We start from the raw sequence: 15,997 nt of genomic DNA on the forward strand, positions 1-15,997 counted from the left end.
TGTTCACTTATTCTGACAATCAAGAGAACTCTTTCTAACTCTACAAACCTGAAAAGTGTTGGGGGATGCAGAATGGATGAGGCACTGGTTTCAAAGCAAGAACAACCTGAGTTCAAGGCCCCCTTCTGGCATGTTAGCTGTGTGACCCTGGCCAAGTCAGCTAACTTCTCATGGCTGCAGGAAACCATCCAAGACTTAAAATTGCAAAGCAGGGGCCATTCTGTGTTAGTAAAGGGAATGTTTTGGGTACTAAAAGACCTCACAGATAGAATTGCACAGAGATGTCCTTGTAAAGATCACTGAAAAGGTGAGGAAACAAGCATTTATATAGCACCTCCTATGTGCCAGGCACTGTGCAGAGTGCTTTATGAATATTATCTGGTTTAATCTTTGCAATCCTAGAAGGAAGGTGTTATTAATATTCCCATTTTATAGATGAGGAAACTGAGGGAGACAGAGGTGAAGTGATTTGTCCAGAGTCACACATCTAGGAAGTGTCCAAGGCTAGATTTGAACCCAGGACTTCTTGACTCCAGACCCAGCACTCTATCCACTGCACTGCCAAGCTTCTTCTCCCACAGAGAAAGAAAAAGGGTGCCACAAAATGGTGGAAGGGAGGAAAGGAGGGAGGGATGAAGGCAGGAAGGAAGGAGGGAGGGATGAAGGCAGGAAGGAAGGAGGGAGGGACAGAAGGAGAAAAGAAAGGAAGGAAGGGAGAAAGGCTGGAAAGAAAGAGAGAGAAAGAGAGAAAGAGAGAGAGAAAGAAAAAGAAAGAGAGAAAGAGAATAAGAGAGAAAGAGAGAAGGAGAGAGAGAGAAAGAAAGAAAGAGAGAGAGAGAGAGAGAGAGAGAGAGAGAGAGAGAGAGAGAGAGAGAGAGAGAGAGAGAGAGAGAGAGAGAGAGAAAGAAAGAAAGAAAGAAAGAAAGAAAGAAAGAAAGAAAGAAAGAAAGAAAGAAGAAAGAAGAAAGAAAGAAAGAAAGAAGAAAGAAGAAAGAAAGAAAGAAAGAAAGAAAGAAAGAAAGAAATTGAAAAAGAGGGAGGGGAGGTAAGTCCGACGCTTGTCGCGTGCTCGTTTCACCACTTCTTCTTTCGAGGCGAGCGAAGAATTAGGGGGAAACAGGAAGGGAAGGAGGGAGGAAGGCAATTAACCAACTCTTTCTCCCCATTCTATCTCTTCTTCCCTTTCTCTCTGTGTCTCTATCTCTATCTCTCTGTCTCTGTGTCTCTATCTCTTCTCCCCGTCAGTCTTTTTTGCCCTTTTTCTGTGTCTGCCTCTCTTGTCTCTGTCTCTTTCCTCTCTTTCTCCCTTCTTCCCTCCCTCCGTCTCCCCACCACCGTGTCTCTCGCCTCTCTCATCTCTGTCTCTCTGTCTCTGTCTGTCTCTCTCTGCCTCTCCTTTGGATGAAATGACTTGTGAAATCCTACCACCTTCTTCATGATTTTCCTGACCATCAGGCACATGACAGCTTTCCTCTTACACAACTCCCTGATGACGCAGGGCAGCCCCCACCTCGCACATTCACCAACTGTCCCTCGGCTATCACCTTGATCTTCATTTTGCCACTTGGTAGAGATGGCCCAGGAGTATCTGCCTCATGCTAGAAGCAGTCAGGAGCCAGGAGGCAGCTGTGCCCCCGAACTGCGTACCATGTAGCCTTCAGCTTCGCATAAACATTGTGGGTTTCACAAAAAAAAACAACGCCAAGGCTCGTCCCACAGGGTTGGCCCTGGGAGCCCTCTAGCCCAGAATTCTGCCTCTATTAGCTACCAGAATTGTCAAGGTCTTCAAAGATCATCCATCCAGGAAGTTATGATAGCCCAGAGATGTTGAGTAATTTGGCCAAGGTAACACAGCTCACCCCGATTAGAATGTTGGGGGAGAACTTGGTTGTCCTCCCTTGACTTTGACCCCAAAACATTTTGCTTTCCCTTAAAAATGTGTTACTAGGAACCAGAGAAGCGGCAGAATAGATGGAGAGCCAGGCTTAAAGACAGGAGGGTCCTGAATTCAACTGTGGCCTCAGATACTTCCTAACAGGGTGACCCTGAACAAGTCCCTTCACCCCCATTGCCCTGCCCTTGCCACTCTTCTGCCTTAGAACCAAAACACAGGATTGGCTCAAAGATGGAAGATGAAGGTTAAATAAAAAGCATCCTTGGGTGCAGTCAGTCACCCACATCTCCCTGAAGCCATCCATCTTCTTTTCCTCCAGAAGAAAATGTGGTTATTCTTTTGAAGCAGATAAGAGGCAGCCCTCATGGAGTTTTCAACACCACTCTGAGCTTCCCTTCAGCTAAAAGGGTAGAAGAGGCGAATGGAGCCCAAGCAGAGCCCCCGCGCCCCTCTCTTCCAACCTGGGCACCCCTGGAAAGCAGCCACATGGCTGTTGCCTCCTCTGGGGAAGAGGGTGGCTCTTGGCACATGCGCCAGCTGGAATGATTTCACTAACGCAGCACAGGATGATGTAAGGCGGCAAAGGCAGGCTCGGGTTTCTGGGGCACCAAACCTTTGACAAAGGCTAAAGGGAAACCATTCAGAATAATACCCATGAGCAGCTGCTGCAGGTGTGGGGCACAGAAGAGGGCTTCAAGGACACGGGTGGACATGCACCAGCTGCGGGGCTCTGGCGGGCTCAGGGCACCAGGTATGGGGCCCCAGAACACTGTGGCTCTAGGCCAGAGAGGCCCAGCCTCCCTTGGAAAAGCAAGGAGCTGCCTCTGAGGAGGAAGCCATGAATTCTGGCTGAAATGAACAGTCAACAAACACTTATTAAGCACCTACTGTGTGCCTGGCAAAAAGGCAGAGGCTGTCCTCAAGGAGGTCACAATCTGATGAGAGAGAAACGGACAAACATGTAAAACAAGCTATAGGCAGGATAAATGAGAAATCATTAACATAATTAATAAGAATGAAGAGAGGTTGGGAATGACTTCCTGTAGAAAGTGGGATTTTAGTCTGGAAATTAAAGGAGGCAGCTAGGTGACAGTGGGTAAAGGGCCAGGTCTTCTTTTTGAGTTCAAATCCAGCCTCAGACACTTTCTAGCTGCGTGACCCTGAGTAAGTCACTTAACCCTGTTTGCCTCAGTTTCCTCACCTGTAAAATGAGCTGGAGAAAGAAATGATTAACCATTCTAGTATCTTCGACCAAAAAGAAAAAAACAAATGAGTTCACAAATAGCTGGACACAACTGAAACAACCAAACAACCTATAAGCCGTTTGGCTCATGGTGAATCACTTAACTGTTTGCCTCAGTTTTCTCATCTGTAAAATGAGCTGAAGAAGGAAATAGCAAGTCACCCTAGTACCTTTGTCAGGAAAAAAAAACAAAAACAAATGGAGTGACAAAGAGTTAGATAATACTGAGCAAAAAGGATGCCAGGGAGTCAGTAGGCAGAACGGAGGAGGGAGAACATTACAGATATGGAGGAGAGCCAGAACATTGGAATGCCCAAAGCTGAGAGATGGAGTCTCATTCCTAGAACAGCCAGGAGCCCAGCATCTCTGGACCAAAGAGTACACAGCAGGGACAGAAGAGAGGAGATAGAGAAGGGAGCTAGGTGGCAAAGGGCTTTGAATGCCAAACAAAGCATTCTATATTTGATACTGGAGGCATACACATGCACACACACATACATATATATATATATTTTTTTACATTTATTTATATATATGTTTGTATATGTCTATACATAATATATTTGCATGTTATGTTAATATATTGTAGTATATTTATATATATTTATATATTACATTATATTTATATATTTTTATTTATAATATATTCCATATAATTTAATATATTTTATTTACATATAAATTTATATAAAATTATATAAATATATAGCATGAATGTAAATAAGTTTATTTATAATATAATAATAAATGTTAATTTTAATATGTTATATATTATGCTTGCTTATATATTATACAATATTTATAATACATTTCTAGAATATATTTACTTATATATTGTATTATGTTTATATTTTATAATGTATTTTATTTAGAATATATCTGTGTGAGGTATATTTATGGATTAGAATAATAGTTTATAATATACTAACATACCGATTTATGTTTTATGTATATATAATATTTCTATATTATAACATATACATTTATATAATGCTCTAAGTTTTGCAAAGTACTCTATACATAGGTATAAGTGGTGAAATAGACATACAGGTCTTGGCAAAGAAATTGAAATGGTTTGCCATTTCCTTCTCCAGCTCATTTTACAGATGAGGAAACTGAGAGAAACAGGGTCAAATGACTTGCCCAGGGTTACACAACTAGGAAGTATATAACTCTTCAGGACCCCATTTGAAGTTTTGTTGGCAAAGATACTGGAGGGGTTTGCCATTTCCTTCTCCAACTCATTCTACAGATGAGGAAACTGAGGGAAACAGTCAAGTGACTTGCCCAGGGTCACACAGCTGGGACGTGTCCAAGGATGGATTTGTATACACACAGAAGCAGGAATATACACATATACACAAAAACACACACATATAGATCCATGCATATATGTAAATACATATATTTATATAGGCAACTGTTTGATTAGACCTCCCAGCAGGGATCTTCCGGGCCTGGCACAAGAGGCACAAAGCGCTGTCTCCAAGGTCCAGGGGAGGGAAAAAGACCCTCTGTGGGGCACTGGCCCCAGGCTATCACAGAAGAGCTCATCCCAGCCAGCAACCACGTAGTCTCCTATTGTACTGAATTAGCCTTGCAGTCAGGCTGCTAAACCCAAGTTCTGCCCTACAGAAGGCTTTCTGGTGCTGGAGGCATCCTCTGGCTGAGGTGCGGTGCCAAGCCCCAAAGCCACAGTCTGGTTGCGGCCATGCATTGTGTCTTGGTGACAATGGAGGGGAAGAAGGAGGGGGAACATTTCTATACCACAGAGAGAGCTTTACAAATATTGATCTCATTCTATCCTCACAACCACCCCGGAAGCTATTATTCCCATTTTTGTAATTGAGAAAATTGAGTCAGACAAAGGTGACGTGACTTCAGCAGTGTCACACAGCCAGGAAGTAACTAAGCCCAGATTTAGCCCAGTGCAGTCTATTGGCTTTGCCACTACTGGTGTAACTCTGACAGTACCTGACTGTTAAGTGACTTGGCAGCACTGACTGTTGAGAGCAAAATTATTTAGCAAATGAATTTTAATAGCTTGAGAAATATAGGGGAAGGACAACATTTTACTTTTGCACTGTTCTTAATTTGTTTTGTTTTTTTTTACCCTTACCTTTCATCTTGAAGTCAATACTGTGTATTGGTTCCAAGTCAGAAGAGTGGTAAGAGCTAGGCAATGGGGGGTCAAGTGACTTGCCCAGGGTCACACAACTGGGAAGTATCTGAGGTCATATCTGAACCCAGGACCTCCCGTCTCTAGGCCTGGCTCTCCATCCACTGAGCCACCCAGCTGCCTCCTTGTACTTAACTTTTCAAAGTGTTTTTCTATGAGAACAATCTAAAGGGCTGATGGACTTGGGTTGCCATGACCAATGTGAGCCTGGATGACAAATAATGAGACATCCTTTTCCTCTCTGGGTAGAGATTTGGGGGATTAAGGGTACAGGAAGTTGCCTACATTCTTAGAGTGGGTCACTTTTACTTAACTCTTTGACAGAATGGAAAATTCTCCTGTTTCAGGGCAGGGTGGTATATTAGGGGAAAAGCTACAGAGTAAAAACTTGGCATTAAAAAAGTTCTGTGTGGTGTTGCTTCCAAAGTTTTTATATTTTATCACCTGGTCTCCATGGCAACCCCTGGACAGAATAAACTTATGGCTACATACTTAACTGAAGGATGGGGAAAATTCAACCCAAAGGGATTAAATGGCAAATGGAAGGTCCTTAGCAGTGAGACTCAAGTGGATTGAGAGCCAGCCTGAGAGATAGGAGGGTCCTGAGTTCAAATTTGACCTCAGATACTTCCTAGCTATGTGACCCTGGGCAAGTCGCTTAACCCCCATTGCTTATCCTTTACCACTGATACACAATATCAGTTCTAAGATGGAAGGTAAGGGTTTTGTTTTATTTTTAAAATACAATTGAATGGGGGCTCCCTGAGATTAGGAACTGGCTGGCTTAGTTTCCTATTTGCATCTCAGGACTCGGCAGGCAGAAAGCACCCACTAAACACTTCTTCAATCACTTATTCATCCTGAGAGGAAGATTAGTCATCCAGGCTGGCAGTCTGATGAGATATTGCTCAGAGCAGGGCAGAAATAAGAATGAATGAAAAAAAAAAGATTAAGCACTTAGCATGTGCCAAGTATGAGAACATGTTTAAAAATAAATACTTTAGTAAAATAAAAAATATCAAGAAATAACATTTTCCTCTAAAGCCTCTTCTAGATGCCTAGGATAAGTCCCTTCAAAAGATGGGTGACATCCCCAATAAAAACAACCAAAAAATCTTTCTCTAAGGTGAGTGAATTAAGGGTGAAAACCAAGTCCTAGCCACAGGATACCAGGACCCACTCTTGTCCACTGAGAAAGGACTAAGGCAGTGATGGCGAACCTTTTAGAGGGGCAGGTGATACCCTCAGGCACCTGTGGAGAGGGGGAAGGCAGCAGCCCAGCCCTGCATCCCCCTGGATTTCTAGTAGCAAACTCTGTGCTGGGGCAATGGCATGTGTGTCCCCTCTGGCATGTATGCTATAGGTTCACCACAACGGGATTAAGGTATTGATGGGATATTCTTTGGCAATTTCTATGTAGACTGGCCAGAGACCATCCATCATACCATCCCCTTTTTTTGTAGTTTGATTGTTTCAGTCATGTCCAAGTCTTCAAAACCCCATTTGGGGTTTCCTTGGCAGAGATACCTTTGCCATGTCCTTCTCCAGCTCATTTTACAAATGAGAAAACTTGAGGCAGAAAGGACTTACCCAGGGTCACACAGCTAACACAAGCCTGAGGCTAGATTTAAACTCAGAAAGATGAGTCTGACTGATTCCAGGGCTGGCAGTCTATTCATTGCACGATCTCACTGAGGTCCATCATGCTTCCAATATGAGAATGGACTCTTGAGTTAGCCAAGCAACAAATATTTGTTCCTTCAGAAAGAAAGAAAAAAAACCCCACCTTCTACAGGAAGTTTATGCTGAATCCACTTAATGCGAGAGTCTTTCCTCCGTGATTGATTTCTAACAGTAATATCTATTTTAATTTCATGTTTACCTTAATGCAATTATGACTACAGCTTGTTTCTATGTAGGTGTTTACACGCTGTTTCTCCCATTAGACTGTGAGCTCCTTGAGGGCAGGAATTATCTTTTGCCCTTCTTTGAATGTCCAAAACTTCACATGGTGCTTGACAAACATCTAATTAATCATCTAGCAAACTGATTCACACGGCCCTTGTTCTTTAGCCTCTGTATTCCCCGTCAGTCCACCCTTAAGAAGGCATTGTTCCTTTCTCAAGGGACTGACTGTCCTTCAGCTACTTGCCAAATGTCTATCTGGTAAACAATATCCTGGCACCCTTTTCTCTTCCTCTCATCCACTTACATCCTGTTCATCTTCCAAGATCCACTTCAAATGCCATCTCCACCAGGGAGCCTTCCCCAAGTACTCTAGCCCTAGGTGACCTGGTCACTGCTTCCTACACATTCCAGCGTCAGACAATGAGAAAATCAGAGAGAGAAGATTTTGGGGTTCAGGACAACCAAGGGTCAAGGGTCAGTGTTCAACTCTTTGTGACCCCATTTGGGGTTTCCTTGGCAGATACCAGCAGTTTGCCCTTTTCCTTCTCCAGATCATTTACAGATGAGGAAACTGAGACAAAGAGTAGTGAAGTGACTCACACAGAAACATTTAAGGTTTTCTTGGCAGATACTGGAGTGGTTAGTTTTGCCCTTTCCATCTCCAGTTTATTTAACAGATGAGGAAACTGAGGCAAACGGGGTGAAGAGTCTTGCCCAGAGTCATATAGCCAGTAAGTGTATATATATATATATATATATAAAGAGAGAGACAGAGAGAGTGAGTGTGTGGTCTGAGTGTATGTGTGCCTGGCACATAGTAGGTGCTTCATACATATTGATTTCCTACTTGTCCAGTCTGTACTTGTTTTTTATGTATGTATATGTATACATATATATGCTTTGTATGTATATGTATACAAAGGTATACAGAGAAAGAGTGTGTGTGTGTGTGTGTGTGTGTGTGTGTGTGTGCCTGGCACATAGTAGGTGCTTCATAAGTATTGATTTCCTTCTTGTCCAGTCTGTACTTGCTTTTTAGATAAATAGATAGTGTCTGGCACATAGTAGGTGCTTCATAAGTATTGATTTCCTACTTGTCCAGTCTGTATTTGCTTTGTATGTGTGTGTATATATATATATAAAATGTGTGGATATACACACACACACACACACATATATATATATTTGCATGTTTACCAAATTAGATTAGAAGGTGCTTGAGGACAGGGACTCTCTTTTGTCTCTCTTTGTACCTACAGCACTTAACATAGGAAGTGCTTAATAAATATTGACTGACTGACTCACTGACCCATTTTTCTTAAACCCTTACCTTCCACCTTAGAATCAATACTATGTATTGATTCCAAGGCAAAAGAGCAATGGGGGTGAAGTAACTTGCCCAGGTTCACACAGCTAGGACGGATCTGAGGTCAAATTTGAACCCAGGACCTCCCGTCTCTCAATCCACTGAGTCACCCAGCTGCCCCCTCCCATTTTTGCTTTTTTAAGTACACACAGGTCCTGCCCCTATGAGCTCTTTGCCGGCAAAGCAGCTATTCTTGTCTCATCTATGGCTCTGCCATCTGACTCTGTGGCACAAAAGGGGCCTTCCAGGACACTCCTTCAGAGTAGCAACAGGCACAGAAATGTGGAAAAGAAGTAAGTTGGGCAAGAGATCTCTGCCTCCCAGAATCTCGGGATCCCGAGCAACCTCAAAGGCTTCCTCCACCTACCCCAGCATGGAAAGGGGCCCAAGAATGACTCCTCTACTCTACCCGCTGGCAAGGCCCGCCCACTCCTCTTGTGGACAGCTCCCATCTAGAGGAGTTTCCTGACCTCCACTGTAGATTTGGCTGGCTCATTTCTTCCCACGTGAGGTCTACCCACGGGAAAAGCCCGCCTCACCAATGTTTTCGCTGTTCCGTGAGGCTGTTTCATTTTAGTCTTTGAACGCCCAGTGTTTAAGGGCCCGGCGCGTAGTCTGTGTTTCATCCATATTTACTGATAATCCTTGGTAAGAGAGCGCCCAAACTTCGGCCCATTTACTGGTCAGCGCCCCACCTTCTACACCCGTATACTCTCTCTGAGGCTAATTTTCCCAGAGCTGCCAAGTGGGTAGAGTGGCTTCCGCCGGAAGCTCCTGCATGAAATTAGGCGCTGCAGGAGCCGCTCTGGCATTGGCCAGAATCAATCCGCTGACGGCCGACCCTGTCCTTGGGGAGGGGAGGGGGCAGTTCCAAGGCCATGGACCGATGTGTCCAAGGCTCCTGATAGCGTCCCTCTTCAGTCGGGTCCTCCTACGTAACTAATGACCTCGTCGCCCGGACCTCTGTGTGGCTCACGCTTCTCGGAAGAGCGGGCGCCCTTTTCTCATCCTCCGCTGAGGGTCTCTTTTCTCTGGCCGTCTCACATAGCCTTTATGGGGTGAGGCCATGACTCAAATAGCGCCCCCCACCCCCAGAGCCCAGCCTTTAAGGCCCAGGGGGATTCAAATCCTCTAGGTGCTGTGCTTCAAGGCTAAGCCCTCAGCCGGCACTCGGTGATAAGCGAGGGGGGAGGGGGAGCAAAGGCCGGCTTTTAAAGGCTCTGGCTCAAAGTCTCAGCCAGTCCCTACCCACCTCGCTGGCGATGCCCTTCCCCTTTGGACCACACCTTTTATGACTCATGTTTTGTGTGGCAAGATAACATTTTTCCTCCCTAAAACCCTTGCCTTAATATCACTTCTATGGCTAGACAATCAGGTAAAGTGACTTGCCCAGGGTCACATATAGTGTGCATTAAGGTTCACAAAGCACTTTGCATAGTGCTAGACCTCGACCCCAGGAAGAACCAAGTTCAAATCCTGCCTTGGACACTTCTGAGCTGTGTGACTCTGGGCAGGTCGCTTCATCTCTCTGCCTCGGTTCTTCATCAGTGAAATGGGGATAATAATAGCTCGTGCCTCTCAGAGTTGTTGTAATACAAGATCAAATGAGATCATCTTTGTAAAGGCATTTAGTGTCTTTATAAAGTGTCTGGCACAAAGCAAGAACTATATAAAGGCTTATTCCCTCCTTCCCCCACATAAGCAATAAAGAAGGAAAAACAAACAACAACAAAAACTATACCAAAACTTAATCAAACTAATCTCTATCAAAACTAACAACTAAGAGGCAGGTAGGTGGCACAATGGATTAAGTGTTAGGAGATCCTGGGTTCAGATTTGACCTCAGATTCTCCCTAATTGTGTGACCCTGGACAAGTCACTTAATCCTAATTGCCTAGGTGGTATACTAAGGCAGAAAGTAAGAGTTTAAAAAAAAAAAAGCTAAAAATTGAAAATTTTAAACTTTCTAACTGACCAGAAAAGGAAAAAGGAAAAAAAAATGTCCCTCTCTCATGCTTCATGGCAGAGGTGGGGGAGGAGAGGTTCAGAATGTAGTATATACCATCACTCATGGTTAATGTGTTAGTTAGCTTGCTGAGATACCTTTGGGGTTTGGGGTGTTTGTGTGTTTTTTTTAAACCCTTACCTTCTGTCTTAAAATTGATATTGAAAAGCAGTAAGGGCTAGGCAATGAGGGTTAAATGACTTGCCCAGGGTCACACAGCTGTGAGGTGACTGAGACCGGATTCTCAGCTGCCTTTGCTAACAGCAATCCTTCTCCCCACCCCCTTTTAAAACTTTGTTACAAGAAGAGACTCGAGAGCATCAGGGGGAAAACATATATTTGGAAATGAATGGAATGTAAAAACTAAAAGTCACCATCAAAAATAGGATTTTTAAAAACTTTTGAGAAACAAAAGAAAAGTTTTAAAAAAAATACTTGTTGCCTTTGGAGTCTTCTACTAGAAAGAGAAATGACTGACTTGGATTCAAGTCCTGACAGAAACAAACCAAGTTTGGGGCTTAAGAAATTAGGCAGGGGGCAGCTAGGTAGCTCAGTGGATTGAGAACCAGGCCTAGAGATGGGAGGTCCTAGATTCAAATCTGGCCTCAGATACTTCCTAGCTGTGTGACCCTGGGCAAGTCACTTGACCCCCATTGCCTAGCTCTTACCACTCTTCTGCCTTGGAGCCAATATACATTATTGACTCCAAGATGAAAGGTAAGGGTTGGAAAAAAAAGAAATTAGGCAAAGGTCCAAACTTTGGAAATACTATTCCAGGTCTAAGGACAAAGATTGGAATGTGAAGATCTCCCCTATCCCAGTAGACTAAATATCTTAGGAAGTGGCACAAATGGCCAGAAAAACAATCTTGAGAAAGAATATGTTTTTGTGCCCATTTAACCATGAACTTGCTGAACCCCACATGTACTCACGCTCCCCCACTCCTTCATTCCTGGGGTTTTTTCCTTTCTAAACCCTTCCCCATATTCAATAAATTTTGCTGGCATTAGCTATCAGCTGTGCAGCCCTTCTGACCCCAAAGATTCTAATCTCTCTGGTCTTTATTTCTCTCTCCTACCTAAGGGACCCTCGGCAGCCTGGTCTGAGCCTTTGGGGCTCCCCCCCCTTAGGCTCTAACAAAATCCCATCTCTGATTCTGCTCATGTGACCCTACACAAATCTCCTCCCCTCCTTGGGCCTCAGTTTTCCTCCTCTGTAAAAGGGGAGGGAAGAATTAGATGGGCTCTCAGGTGTCTTCCATCTCTAGATTTTTGATCCTATAACAAATCATTTATACTCCCTGTGCCTTAGTTACCTGTTTATAAGAAGAAATTGAAGCAAAGAAGTTAAATGACTTAGCTAGATGGCACAGAGACTAGAATCAGAAAGATTCATCTTCATGAGTTCAAATCCAGCCTCAGACTCTACTAGCTGTGAGACTCTGAACAAGTCACTTCACCTCATCTGCCTCCATTTCCTCATCTGCAAAATGAGCTGGAGAAGGAAAAAGCAAACTAGCTATGTGACCCTGGGCAAGTCATTTCACCCCATCTGCCTCTGTTCTTTCATCTGTCAAATGAGCTGGAGAAGAAAATGACAAACCACTCCAATATCTTTGCCAAGAAAACTCCAAATGAGCCCAGGAAGAATCAGACAGGACTGAAACAACTGAATAACACCACAACAGTCACATAGCATCTAATGTGGATTTGAATCCATACCTAATGTATATCAAAGCCAACTATCTACTACACACCAGAGGCATCAAATGTGGCCGACCAATATTCCCAAATGAAAAACCAGATCAAGATGTAATGGGGAAGGGGATAGCTAGGTTGCTCAGTAGATAGTCAGGATTAGACACAAGAGGTCCTAAATTCAAATCTGGATTCGACACTTGTTCAATTTAATCCAATTTAATAAACATGTATTAAGCCCTATGCTAAGTGCTAGGGATACAAATAAGAAAAAGAAAGACAATCTCTGTCCTCAAGGAGCTTACAATCTAATGAAGGAAAATAACACATAAAAGGAAGCTGAAGGGAACAGCTAGGTAGCACAATGGATTGAGGGCCAGGTCCTGGGTTCAAAATTTGGTCTCAGACACTTCCTAGCTGTGTGACCCTGGGCAAGTCATTTAACCCCCACTGCTTAGAACCAATACAGTGTCAGAAGGTAAGGGTTAAAAAAAATAGTATTGGGGGCAACTGGGTGGCTCAATGGATTGAGAGTCAGGCCCAGAGACAGGAGGTCCTGGGTTCAAATCTGACTTCAGACACTTCCTAGCTGTGTGTCCCTGGGCAAGTCACTTGATCACTCTTCTGCCTTGGAACCATAGTATTGATTCCAAGATAAAAGGTAAGAATTTTTTTTTAATAGTATCAGAAGGTAAGGGTTAAAAAAAAAAGATGCAAATGGAACACTGCTAATGTGTAACTGGAAATCTTGTGCCTTTGAACTACATTTCCCAGGAGCCCACTGACTTCCTGTCCTTACATGCTGACATAAACAAAGGGATAAATTTGGTGGGATTCCTGGTCTCTTCTTTTTGCTTCCTGTTGGTGACTATGGTGGAGTGGGGATTTTGAACAGGTAGATTAGCCTTGGGCATGTGGTTTTATTTTGTTACCTTTTTGTTTTGTTACTTCTAGTGATTATTAATAAATCTCTTAAAATATATTATTTAAAATTATTGTAATTAATTTTAATCTTTACACTAAACTGGATACATTATATTAGAAGGTAAGGATTCAAAAAAAGACAAAATGAGGGAACAAGTAGACAGTGGATATATAGTATTAGAAGGTAAGGTTTCGAAGAAAAAAATGTAATTGGGGGACAGCTAAACAGTGGATATAAAGTCAGGCCCAGAGACGGGAGGTCCTGGGTTCAAATCTGACCTCAGACACTTCCTAGCTGTGAGACCTTGGACAAGTCATTTAATTCCCATTGCCTAGCCCTTACCATTCTTCTGCCCTAGAACCAATACATAATATTGATTCCTCAAGAGAAGGTAAAGGTTCAAAGAAGAAAAAAAGATGCAATTGGGGGACAACTAAAAAGTGGATAGAGAGCCAGGTCTAGAGACCAGGAGTTCTGGGTTCAAATTTGAATTCAGATACTTCCTGGATATATGACCCTGGGCAATTAATTAATTGATTCTAATTGCCTGAACCCTTACTGCTCTTGTGTCTTGGAACTGATTTTTAGTATCAATTCTAAGACAAAAGGTAAAGAGTTTTTTAAAAAGATATACATATCTTGGGAAATATGTAACAAAGTAAGTAACCCAATAAAACATAGACAATGTTACTTTGTGGTTTTCACAAGGATCCTTCTCTACATGGTTTAGTGAGCCACCTTCCACTGCACTCTCCACAGAGGGACCTCTGGCATGCTGGTAAAATCTATGGACCCCTTTCTTTCTCAGTCATGTTCTTAAATGCATAAAATTAATCCACAGGATTAAAGGGGAAGCCAATTAGACTGAAATAGTTATTAAAAGAACCCTCAATAAGCCCTAGCTAAGCAATGGCAAAGACGTGGCACGCATGCAGAACCAGCACTCAGGGAGTTGCTTCCTTCTCCCTCCTTCCCAGCACCCAAGGGCATTTTTTGCATGCTCCACCCCTCTGTCCAGTCACCCAAAGCAAGCACTTCTTCCCTAGGCTCTCTCTGGTAATCTGGGGGCTCACAGACAGCTTGAGTTTGCCCTCTGGGCACTCGCACTCAGAAAAGGTTCACCAAGGCTGCCCTAGCTCATTGGCCCCATTGTTAAAAGCCCCTGGACTAAATGAGGTCCCTTCCAACTGGAATCCTGGGATCTGAGGATGCCCGCCCCACTCCCTCACTCTGAAGTGTTTTCAAGCATTTGAGAAAATCTTTGATAAGAGTTGATAGAATCAGGTCACTCTAGGAAAGGGGAACTAGAGAAAAGCTGGAGGCTTTCAAAGGAGGCTGTGGACATTTCACAACTAGGCCACTGCTTGACCTAAATTTCCCTTGCTGCCAGGGCCCAGCCCAAGTCTAAGCTCTCCAGCTCCAATAAGGGGACTTAGATTTGCCAAAGAAACAGCAAAAGCCAAAAGCATGATGTAATGGGGAGAGGCACCCCATCCCCAAGTCCTTGATGGAGGGGAGGGGGCAGCCTCTCCACCCACAGCAAGCTACCATCTTCTTCCAGGAATAACTGGCTCTCTGGGCTTCTCAATTTCACACCAAGAGCCAGTGAGTGTTCTGGGACAGAGTTCCCACTCTTCCCAAGGGCTCGGATGAGGACACCCTCCTCACCAGGCTAGCAAGTGAGACAGAGAAGGAAATATCAAAGGATGGCAGGGGACAGGTCACCTGTGAACAGACTAAGAGGATTATGGTTCCATAGGCTTAGAGGGAATAGACTTCAAGACCCAGAAAACCCCTGGCAGTGACAGAATAAGATCAGACTGGCTCACTACAATCCCAGAATTCAGGAAGGCAGGGCCAACCCATCCACACTGGTACCAATAAATCATCCCTAGGAAATGATCCTTGCTCTTGTCTAAGGACCAGACCAACTGCCCACATCGTTATCCAACAAGAATGTGGACTGCCCCCTTCCAACAAAAAAGCTCTTCCTGGAAAGAGGCTGTTTAAGATTGGGGGGCATGGGAGCTCTTCCTCTGTCTCCCCAGAACCCAGGCCGGTGAATACCTCCTGGGAATCCCACCTGAGAATCCTAGGTGGAGAGCTGGAATGACCCCAGAGGCCATCGAGTTTAACCCTCTCATTTTACAGAGGGGGAAACTGAGGCTGAGATGAAACGACTTGTAGAAGGAAAGGGAGGAAAAAGAGAAAGAAGGGAAAAGAGGAGAGAAGAGGGGGAGGGAGGGAAGAAACATTATTAAGTATGTCAGGGATATTGATTTATAGTTTTTACAAATATCATCCCACCTTATCCTTATGACAGTGTTGAGAGAGAAGTGCTACTATTATTCTTATGGACAAGCCAAAAGAGTGATATAATAGGTAGGAGCACAAAGGAAGTCTGAGATTAAATGACTTGCCCAGGGTCACACAATTGATAAGCATCAGAAACCAAATTTGAATTCAGGTCTTTCTGCCTCCAGGCTCCAAGTCCTACCCTTCCTGTCCAGCCTTAGCTGCCTCTAGCTGGAAAGATTTCTAGGAACAGATGAAGGGTGTAGAACCAGAAAAACAATTTCTACTATAACAGCACGGACAAGATGAGCCATTTTGCAAGCCGTGAGGAATCTGACAGATACGATGGCCAACCAGGAACTGAGAAGACAATGACAATGACACCAGCTCCCCACCTCCTTATGGAGGGGTCACAGAACCAGGGCTGTGTGTGTGTGTACGTGGGAAGTGATCTTCCTTGATTACCGTTCTTGGCTTTTCTTTCT

The 15,997-nt window shown here is 43.8% G+C and overlaps 1 protein-coding gene across 5 annotated transcripts in view; it reads right to left on the bottom strand.

Moving 5' to 3' along the window:
- The window catches only part of SCARB1 (scavenger receptor class B member 1), a 98,523-nt gene that overhangs the window by 51,564 nt on the left and 30,962 nt on the right, over positions 1–15,997 (bottom strand). Inside the window, exon 1 of one of the 5 annotated variants that reach the window (XM_007489636.3) lies at positions 9,061–9,770. The exons of 2 other annotated variants lie outside the window; for them this stretch is intronic. In XM_007489636.3, coding sequence (XP_007489698.2) covers positions 9,061–9,216 — 156 coding nt within the window. In that variant the 5' untranslated portion in view covers positions 9,217–9,770. Of the gene's footprint in view, positions 1–9,060; positions 9,771–15,997 lie in introns of those variants that run through there. 2 more of the 5 variants (XM_007489634.3, XM_007489635.3) reach the window with 2 other exon arrangements.

This window comes from Monodelphis domestica, chromosome 3 (assembly GCF_027887165.1).
Source record: "Monodelphis domestica isolate mMonDom1 chromosome 3, mMonDom1.pri, whole genome shotgun sequence".
NCBI classification, from domain to species: domain Eukaryota; kingdom Metazoa; phylum Chordata; class Mammalia; order Didelphimorphia; family Didelphidae; genus Monodelphis; species Monodelphis domestica.